The 10,223-nt window shown below is 39.5% G+C and overlaps 1 protein-coding gene and 1 pseudogene across 1 annotated transcript; both read right to left on the bottom strand.

Moving 5' to 3' along the window:
• Positions 1–663: 663 nt before the first annotated feature.
• LOC106438564 (berberine bridge enzyme-like 18) lies at positions 664–1,305 on the bottom strand. Its single transcript, XM_022694614.2, has one exon. The coding sequence runs from the start codon at positions 1,303–1,305 to the stop codon at positions 664–666; it is 642 nt and encodes a 213-aa protein (XP_022550335.2).
• Positions 1,306–3,417: 2,112 nt separating this feature from the next.
• LOC125580667 lies at positions 3,418–5,286 on the bottom strand (annotated as a pseudogene).
• Positions 5,287–10,223: the final 4,937 nt, after the last annotated feature.

The raw sequence follows: 10,223 nt of genomic DNA, 5'->3' as shown, positions 1-10,223 counted from the left end.
TTCGGCAGAGATACCAATAGGATTAGTGCCGCGTCTTCGTCCTCCACCTTAACATCGATGTTACGCAGCTCCAGTAATATCGAATTCAGCTTGTCAAGATGGTCGCGAAGCTAAATACCTTCTTGCATACGCAAGGCGAAGAGGCGTTGCTTCAGAAGTAGCTTATTCGTCAGAGATTTTGTCATGTACAAACTCTCCAACTTCTGCCACAAACTAGCAGCCGTTTTCTCATCTGACACTTCGATGATAATCCCGTCTACTAGACACAACAAAATTGTTGAGAACTTCTCTTCCAGAGCCTCCAAATCAGCTGCTTTAGATTTCTTCCCTGGCAATGGTCCCCAGATGCCTTGTTGCTTCAACAACGCCTGCATCTTAATCTGCCAAAGACTGAAGCTATTTTTCCCATCAAACTTGTCGATCTTTGCGTTTATTCTAGACATCTTTTCACCAAATTACCAACCCTGAGCTCTGATACCAATCTGTTGTGACGGACCAGATGCACTCCTGGGCCAGATGCTCTACTAGAGTCAGACCGGATGCCCGTGCTGGAGGCCAGACGCTCAACTAGAGCAAATGTCCGTCACCAGATGTCCAATCCCTCGCTTAGTATGATATTGTCCGCTTTGGGCCTAAGCCCTCACGGATTTTATTTTTGGGTCGTTACTCCCAAAAGGCCTTCCACGAAAGCACGACACAGAAGCTCGAGCCACCGCCTCCGCGAATGGCCCAGAAGAATTCTTCGCCCATCTCTCGCCTCTCAAGAACCCTCACGCGCGCGTCGACCACACGCGCGTCTATCACGTGATCTGCGGCTAAACCGTGTTTTCTCAGGAGGGTATCGTACCCTCCGCCGCTGAAGTGTCCTCCGACGCCGACGGTGGGGCAAACTCCGGCGGGGAACGCTAAAGTTTTATTCATTTTACCGAGCTCGTAGTATAGTTCACCGATCGTGGCTCCGGTTTGGACCCAAACCGACCGGTTATCGACGGCGACTGTGATGGACCAGAGGTTGGTTAAGTCGAGGATTACGAAGGGCTTGTGGGTGGCGTAAGATAGGCCTTCGTAGTCGTGTCCTCCGCTTCGGGTTCTGATGTGGATACCGAACCGGCGTGCGCATTTAACCGCTGATTGAACATGTGAAGGCTGAACCGGAGTTAGGATTAAAACCGGTTTAGGTGTACCGGGTGAGGAGAATCTCGGGTTTTGTATAGTTAAAGATAGGACGGAGGAGAAGGAAGAGTCGTTGGGTGTGTGTATGACTTTTGAGACGATGTTGGAGTCGTTTACCGGAGAGATAAACATTGGAGAAAACCGGTGTGGTTGGATTGGTTAGCTGAAACCGAATGAGGAAGTGATAGAAGTAAGAAGATGGTAGTGAAGAAGAGTAGTATAGTGCTAAAGAAGGTTTGGAGTTTCATTGTTTATTTTTCTGCAACAGTGGATGAGTTTTGAGTAGAATGACTAAAAAGTGTGAAGTAGGTTTTATTAGACACAAAGTGTCCTACATCGGTAGTTGGAATGGATCCTAAGCAATATATAAGATAGATGGGTCACTCCACTTATCACCAATTGGTTTTAGGCTGGAAACACGTCTAACTTATCATGGTATCAGAGCGGGTCCAATATCCTGACCCATTAATCCGGCCCAGACAGTGGCCCGATCATCCCATTAGCTGATGACCCATAGAAGACTCAGTTCCGCCGAGATCGCTAGAAAGTAGAGCATGATTTCAGAGGGGTATGATGGATTCTGCGAGATTAATGGTTATACGCACTATTATCTCGAGGCAGAGTATTGGAGAGAAGATCCCACATCAGAAATATGAAAGGGACTTGAGTAATATATAAGGGACTTGGGTCAATCCACTAATTGCCAATTGGTTTTAAGTTGGAAGTCCATGAAACTTAACATGGTATCAGAGCCCGATCCACGCAACCCAATCCGATCCACATCGATATGGTCCAAAGTTGGCCAATCGATCCTTGCCCGAATATTCCGAGATTGACGCTCAAAGAGCCATCATTTCGAAAGGGCGTATTAGACACAAAGTGTCCCACATCGGTAGTTGGAATGGATCCTAAGCAATATATAAGATAGATGGATCACTCTATTTATCACCAATTAGTTTTAGGTTAGAAACACGTCTAGCTTAACAGGTTTTAGTAGGCAGAATAGCCGAATATTTACTATTTCAAGAGTGTTGAAGGAAAAGTGAAACTGAAAATAAATAAAAACTTGGTAGTGAGATGTATGAAAAATGTGGATAGATAAGAATCACACGTATTGATCCAATAAAATATAGGTGGATGTGATGATTGAATGGCGTTTGTCATGCACACTCGTAAGAAGCTGAATCATTGAACGGGACTGTTTTGGATTGATGCTAAAATATTGGTTTGTTTTGTACCGAAGCTACTGAAGTAAATTGTCAAGTTCATCTGGTTAGTAGTTAGGTATGTGATGGAAAAAAAAAAAAAAATTATATCGACTATGCGTAAACATTACCAACATAGGCCAATGGAAAGAGAGTTTACGTTTAAAACAAATACAAAAAATGCATAAACTACGTACGTTTTAAACAAGTTAAAAAAAAAAGTCAATATGGTTTTGACTCAAGTTTAGAGGTTTTCATTTGTTGTGTCAGTTTTGATTTGTGGCGATTATGTGGGACGTCAGCTATAATTGTAAATTTGTAATGTCACCATGCAATTACTATCTTATTGAATACTTAAAGCAATTATTTTTCTAACATTTTTTCACACGAGAACGAGATTTATCCGAACATATGGTGTGAAAGTATATTTCTTTTCTTATATTCTTAATATTAGTGTAGTGCCAAGACGACATTTGATAAACAGAAATAAAATATGAGTGATGTTCGTGGACCATATGATATAATGAACCTTAGCTAGAGTCCGTTTCTAGTTTCTAGCTTTCTAATATTTTTATGAAGGAATCGTAATTGGATTTGGATATAGACGGGAACTAGGGTGGGTTCGTTATTAATGACTACTGATAGCAATTGGTGTTTGTGCAGTAATAACAACGTGAAAATTCATTACACGCGGTTGATGCTGGGGTCACAAAATATAGTGATGTTGATGGCTGACCAAACATATTAGTATAGGCCTAAAACGAAACTAAAGTCTAAAACCAAGCATCATCAATTATTCACCAATCACCATGATAAACCAAAAGAATGTAACTTTGACATAATCTTGTGCACTTAGGATTGCGGTTATGACTTTTGTAATTACTAATACGAGTTAATCTTTTCTTATATAGACAGTTAGACATAATATAACGAATGTAGTAGTTAATTTGAGCTGCCACTCCTGAATCTGTTTTCCTGTAAATCTCTTATCCCAATTTGCGAGGATTATGCTATATTGCTATATGTTTATGACATGAGCTTTAATGCATGCTTAACAAATTATTTGGTTAATAATAATATTACATTGCATGAAGAGGAGGAATACTCTGCTCATGCCTAAAGAAATTATCAGGATCATACTTAGCTTTAACATTCATCAATCTGTTCAAGTTCCCCACGAAATATTTGGATCCATATATCTTACCTTCTGCAACATTTGTCACACCACTAGGATTGCTTCCAACATCAATGTCTCTATAATTCAAAAACGCCTCTCTCGGGTTGCTTGACACGTACGTCTCAGCCACACCATAGAGTTCTTTCATCAAAGCTAGGTTAGCTTTTGTGGCGTTTGCGTCTATCCATAACGCAAAGTACTGAATCTTGAACAAGTTTCCTTTCCTGTGAGGAAACGCGGTTGCATTCGCCGCAATCTTGTCCATCACTCCGCCGTAAGGGTTCCATTGCATAAACACATGGTTGTTGAACTTCAACATTGTTTTCCACATCTTCTCCATAACTTCTTTAGGGATTGGTTTCTTGACGTAATCTGATTTGCTTTTGAAGAACGCTCCTGGTGGAGTAGATGGCCTTTTCAGTAGAACACTTGTCGATGTCCCGACGGGGTAGTCCGCCCAAAACGTCATCGTATTAAGCCAGCTCATTTCGTAGCAATCTTCACCTTTTAGCCCTAGTTCAGGTAAGTTCTTGTTTATAATCCCCATGAGCTTCTTTGATGAGCCTAAGAACTTAGCGATGAACTTAACCACAATGGTTTTATTCGCTCCTTTTGTGATTTGAGGCATTGCTCCCAAGAAAAGCTCTCTAGGCAACTTGCTAGAGACAAGCTGCCATTTGTGCAGAACATCGGTAGCTCCTTGTCCTAACGTTTTGTTAACGTTGAAAACTGTTAAAATCTTTGGAACCTAAACTAAGTTGATGGTCCACGAGAGGATAACGCCGGAGCTATCGCCGCCACCGCCGCGAATCGCCCAAAACAAATCTTCTCCCATGGAGGCACGATTCAAGATCTTGCCGTTGGCATCAACTAACTGAGCATCAACGACATGATCCACGAAGATTCCATATTTTCTCATCAGATTACCGTACCCTCCGCCGCTGATGTGTCCTTCGGCTCCAAGAGTGGGACAAACGCCAGCCGGAAACGCGAGCGTTTTGCTCGCTTCGGAGATCTTTGTGTAGAGCTCTCCTAGGGTGGCACCGGCTTGCACCCAAGCTTTCTTGCGGGGCACGTCAACGGTAATAGACCTTAGATTGTTCATATCGAGAACGACAAACGGTACAGTCGAGATGTATCAAAGACCTTCATAGTCGTGACCGCCGCTTCGAATACGGATCTGGATGGCGTTGGACTTAGCGCAGACCACAGTTGTCTGAACATGGGATTCATGTTTTGCCTCAACGATGGCTATTAGGTTTGTGTCGTTAGGGTTTGAGTATCTTTTGTTTTTCGTGTATGACACGTAAGACGAGGTGAAGGTTGAGTTTTGGGGAGTAAAGATGACTTTTGTGATCGGATTCTTCGGATTGCTCTTATCACGAAGGCATCAGAGGAAGTTTCCAGTATTTGGTTTCTGTACTACTGCTTGAGATGAAACTGAAACAAGGAGAGGAAGAAACATAGCAAAAAGTACTTTCATCTTTTGCATGTTTGAAGTCTATATAATTTGTTTTATGTGTTTACTGGCATTGCGATTTATATAACAAAATTTTTTTTGCAGAGGAAATCAATTCCGGAGTCTAATTTTGGTCAAAGGGTTTTTACTTTAATTACGAAGTTATAAGAAATCTGGAAACTGGATTTGATGAAGGAAAATTAAATACAAGGGATTAGTGGAAACGTAAAGTGAGGTGAAACTTCATTAGTTTAATCAAGAAATATACCTTCATTTTGTTTAATGAGAATCTGTTACATACTGTATGATTTATTAAGTGAGGTGAAACTTCACTAGTATATATTCAAGAAACATAGATTTTGTTTAATGAAAATCTGTTATGATCTAATCTTATTAATTACTAGAACAAATTAGGGGTTTTTGGAAGTTTTGACTACGGAATGAGAAAGAATCACCTGAAATGAAATAAAATAAAATAAAATAAAAAGGATACTGTAGGGAGCGGATTTAGGGAAGCGGACGGAGAGGATGTCTCAATTTCCAATAACAACACCTAATGTTCGGTTTGATCTCGGGTTTGATTCTATTTTTGGTTTATAACTTTTTGGTTTGCCGGTTTAAAGTTACTAAAGACACTCCATGGAAAACAACAGTTTAATGAGCTATATATGAATTGGTTTTGTCTGCAACTTAACCGGTTTTTATCAAAAACAACAACGTAATTGAACAGAGAGAATAACTGGTAAAAATAAAACTCCATTAACTCACGAGACATGAGCAGGTTTCAGTTTTTCACAAGCCAAAATGTTACCCAAAAAAAAAGAAACCAACAGAAGCAGACACACAAAACAAACAAAAGCATGTCACTTGACTAGAGTGTTTAAAGAGATAGATGGGCATAACATATAGCAAATCCAGACAAAGTCAAGAGGAAACTGATAGAAACATAGATCAGCGGTTGGGGATGGTGACAATAGGGCCAAGAGTAAGAGTGTCCTTCCGGAGGTACCTGACTTTCTTCCTCTCCTCTCGAGGCTTCTTGGCAATTTCAAGCTCCTTGTCCTTGGCTTTCTTCTTGTTCTTCTTTGGGAGTCGTACAAGCTTCAATTCTCCAACGCTCCTGAAGGTGAGACAGCAGAGGTTTTCATCCTTGTACTGAAAATGAATCAGGTCCCAAGGATGGACATCTTTCTTAGTCAGCTTCATTGTCTTGACAACGATCTCTCCATCAAAGCCTTCAACATCAACGACCCTAACATCCGAGTCTCCATCATCCGAGTCCACTGCTCCTTCTTTCAGCACAATGCTAACCTTGTCCTTGGCATACCACTTCAGTGCCTCTGGGTTTTCACGAGTGATTTTTCTCATCTTACTGAATCGTGAAGGAGGTTGAGCAAAGAAGAGGTAGGCAGAGGAGTGAAGACTTGTGGCATCTCTTCTGGATGAGTCTTGAAGAGGCTGTTGGTTTCACCGAGAGTAGGTATTCCCACATCAAGCTCGAGGTGGTGGTTGAGAAGAGCTTTGCAGCACGTGTTCTCGAGCTCGTCCACGGAAGAGAAGCCGCCAAAGACTTCAGCTGCTTTGCCATTAGGGGGCACCTCCCTAGCCATTGAGGCATGTGTGTGAGAGTAGTACGAGTCTCCTGGGAGATAGCACCCATTGAGAGGGCATATCTCCCCAGAGATATCCAAACAGAGAGGAAGGAGTAAGCCTGTGGAGGTACTATCTGCAAGCAAAAAACCACAGAAGATCTCAAAAATAGCAAACACAAGACAGCCAAGCTCTTCTCAAAAATAGCTAACGCAAGAGAGAGAGACAGATCTCAAAAATAGCTAACACAAGAGAATGCCGGAAGGAGATCTCAAAAATAGCTAACGCAAAGCCAGAAGAAGATCTCTAAAATAGCTAACGCAAGAGAGAAGATCTCAAAAAATAGCTCACGATGAAACGAAATCCAAGGCTCTTGATTACCAAACTCACTAAAATCTCTTTAGAAAGTGAAAAATCACCTCTTCTATAGGCTCAGGAGCAGGAGGAGCGTCCGTCAGAGCCCTTCCATCGATGTTGTCTCCCTCTTGAACGTCTGGTTACAATATCAGCAACAAGCAGCAAGGTCTTAGTCCGAGATCAGTTGTTACAATATCAGCAATCTCAGCATTAGCAGCCATTGCTTTGATGATACTTGTGATCGCTATCTTCTTCAAACAAAGGCATGATTTCTTCAAGAAAGTGAGGAATGGAAGCACTGCTTACTCGTCCTCAAGCTCATCTTCACAAGCTACGCACAAGCCTCTGTTTAGAACATGAGCTTCTTCAAAGTCAGATATTAAGTGGGATGACATCATGGACGCCACAAATAACTTGAGCGAGGAGTTCATGATTGGTTCAGGAGGCTCTGGGAAGATTTACAAGGCTGAGCTTGAGAACGGTGAGACCGTTGCTGCGAAGAAGATTCTTTGGAAAGATGATCTCATGTCTAACAAGAGCTTCAGCAGAGAAGTTAAGACCCTTGGGATAATCAAACATAGACGCATCTTGTTAAGCTGACGGGTTACTGCAGCAGCAAGTCTGAAGGGTTGAATCTGTTGATATATGAGTATATGGAGAATGGAAGCGTATGGGATTGGTTTCATGATGAGAAACCTGAGGTTGAAAAGAAGAAGAAGGCTCTTGACTGGGAAGCAAGATTGAGAATAGCGGTAGGATTGGCTCAAGGTGTAGAGTATCTTCATCATGACTGTGTTCCTCCAATCCTCCACCGTGATATCAAATCAAGTAATGTGCTTCTAGATTCCAACATGGAAGCACACTTAGGAGATTTTGGTCTGGCCAAGATCTTAACTGAGAACTATGATACTAACACATAATCAAATACATGGTTTGCTGGCTCTTACGGTTACATTGCTCCAGGTACTTATCTTCTTCTCAATCTTCCTTGATTTTTTGTATTTAACAAATGTTCAAAAAATCGATAGAAGGTAATTATGCACTGGAGATTATTGATTAGACGGTCACCTAGACCAATATTATGAACCGACTAGACCAATTTTGTAAATCATTTTGTTTATTTTCGGTTTGGTGCCTAGACTAATTTTTAGAACATTATTACATGTTTAAAAATCTAATGCTTTGAAATATTTGTGTGTAGAGTATGCTTACTCATTGAAGGCCACTGAGAAGAGCGATGTTTACAGTATGGGGATAGTGTTGATGGAGATTGTGTCTGGGAAAATGCCAACTGAGTCAGTGTTTGGCGCAGAGATGACTATGGTGAGATGGGTTGAAACACATCTTGAGATAACAGGTTCTGCAAGAGAGAAGCTCATAGATCCAAAGCTTAAGCCATTGATGTCATTCAAAGAAGAAGAAGTTCATAAGGTGCTTGAAATTGCACTTCAGTGCACAAAAACTTCTCCTCAAGAGAGACCATATTCTAGACAAGCATGTGACAGCCTTCTCTATGTCTTCAACAATAGAACAGCCGTTCATAAGAAGATGTAAAGTGATGTCTGCTAATGATTTTGAAGACATGAGACTGCAAACTTGAATTTGTTTCTTTATGAAATTCTGTATTTATATATGCATTTATATAGAGTGGTTGTTTCACAAATACTTCTTGTTTTTGCTTGAACAGTTGCAAATATGTATCATGGATTCAAAAAACAAATGGTACAAGGCAAACCATAGTTAGAATTTGTGTTCTTAAAAACTTTTTTCTACTTATTATCACAATTAAGATAGAAGGAAATTTCAAAAAGAATGAAAAGAAAAATAATTACATATTTTTGACATCTTATAGTGGTAAGATAATCATATAACGTATGATAAAAATAAGAAATTCAGAAAATATGAAAAACGAATTTTCAAATGCTAATTAAAATTTAAGATGTCTTCTATTGCTCATTTCATTGCTCATTTCATTGCTCATTCAGTTGTTCACGTACAACCCTAGTGCACAATAAAATTGTCTCCCTCTTGAACATCTGGTTCAGTCGCATCCATTTTGAAACCTAATCAAAATCAATGAAGAAATCAGCTAGAGTTCATACTTCATATGATGAAACAAGCAACGACGCGATCATTTACCTTCGCGGCGATTACGACTTTCTTCTTCGTGAGGGTGAGAGAGAAGACGAGAGACGAGACGATCGAAAATCCAAATAAGGGTTTTACAGAGGTTAGGTTAATAATCAGGTCTACTTGTAAAATTACCCATGTACCCCCACCTTGATTTATTTGATTTTGATGCATGGTTTAATGAGATTATATTTAACCATTTGTAAATCTAGAATATTTTCTTCTATTTTTCAACTTTGATCTTTCTTTCTTTTTTGTGATTATTAATTTTCAATAGTGTTAACTTCTATTTATTTTTACTTTTTTGACAATTGATTGTTATTAATCTTTCTAAATAAAGACGCAAAAGACTATTGTGATTTTTCATGAGATGATAATAATATATGCTGGCTAACTCATTTGATACAATTTCCATCTTGAAATGGAAATGAATAAAATGTCACCAGTTTGAACAACCATCATGCATGTTTCTCCTTAGCCTTCCGGATTTTCAAAAATAGACAAACTCAAACATAACATGGAGCAAAATCAAACCGAACCAAAACCCATTTTGAGTCTAACCCAAACTCCATCTCTACTATTCACTCATGAGTTATTCACACATTCTAGAATAATATGCCTTAGGATTTTTTTTTTTTAAAGTTAGTGATCCAATACAGTTTTTACTTTTTTTTTTAGAAATGTTCTTATTTGCCTTATGGTAAATTTTTAAAGGTGTGTTCATGACATGTAATACCCTTTATTGCCTTTTGCTCACTCTCTGTTTTCATTTTTCATTTGATTAATTTTCCTCATATAGTTGTTGAGCAAAAAAAAAAAACTTTGCTAATGAACCTGTGTATGATTTCACAGAAACCGTGAGGGTATGGGGATGTTTGCTGAAATGGGTTTCTCTGCTAGAGAAACTCATTAATTATGAAGTTGCTCAAGATAGCTAACTTGTGATTATGATGTTGCACTCATCATCTATCTCATGTAAGTTATTATCTTACCTTTTTTCAGGAAGAGTTTTACATGAGAACATATCTAGAAAGTTTTCATGTTAATTGTATGATCATATGGTATAATTGCAAGACAGCTAGTCTGAAAGAAGGTAAATCTTCAAAAATGTGGTCCTTTTGTTTGGATGTTT

This window comes from Brassica napus, chromosome C1, assembly GCF_020379485.1.
Source record: "Brassica napus cultivar Da-Ae chromosome C1, Da-Ae, whole genome shotgun sequence".
Lineage (NCBI taxonomy): Eukaryota > Viridiplantae > Streptophyta > Magnoliopsida > Brassicales > Brassicaceae > Brassica > Brassica napus.
The sequence above is the reverse complement of the archived record's forward strand: the minus strand, read 5'-3'. Positions and strand labels throughout refer to the sequence as shown.

Coding starts and splice junctions, on each gene's coding strand:
- LOC106438564 (XM_022694614.2), bottom strand. CDS start 1,305: ATGTTTATCTCTCCGGTAAACGACTCCAACATCGTCTCAAAAGTCATA.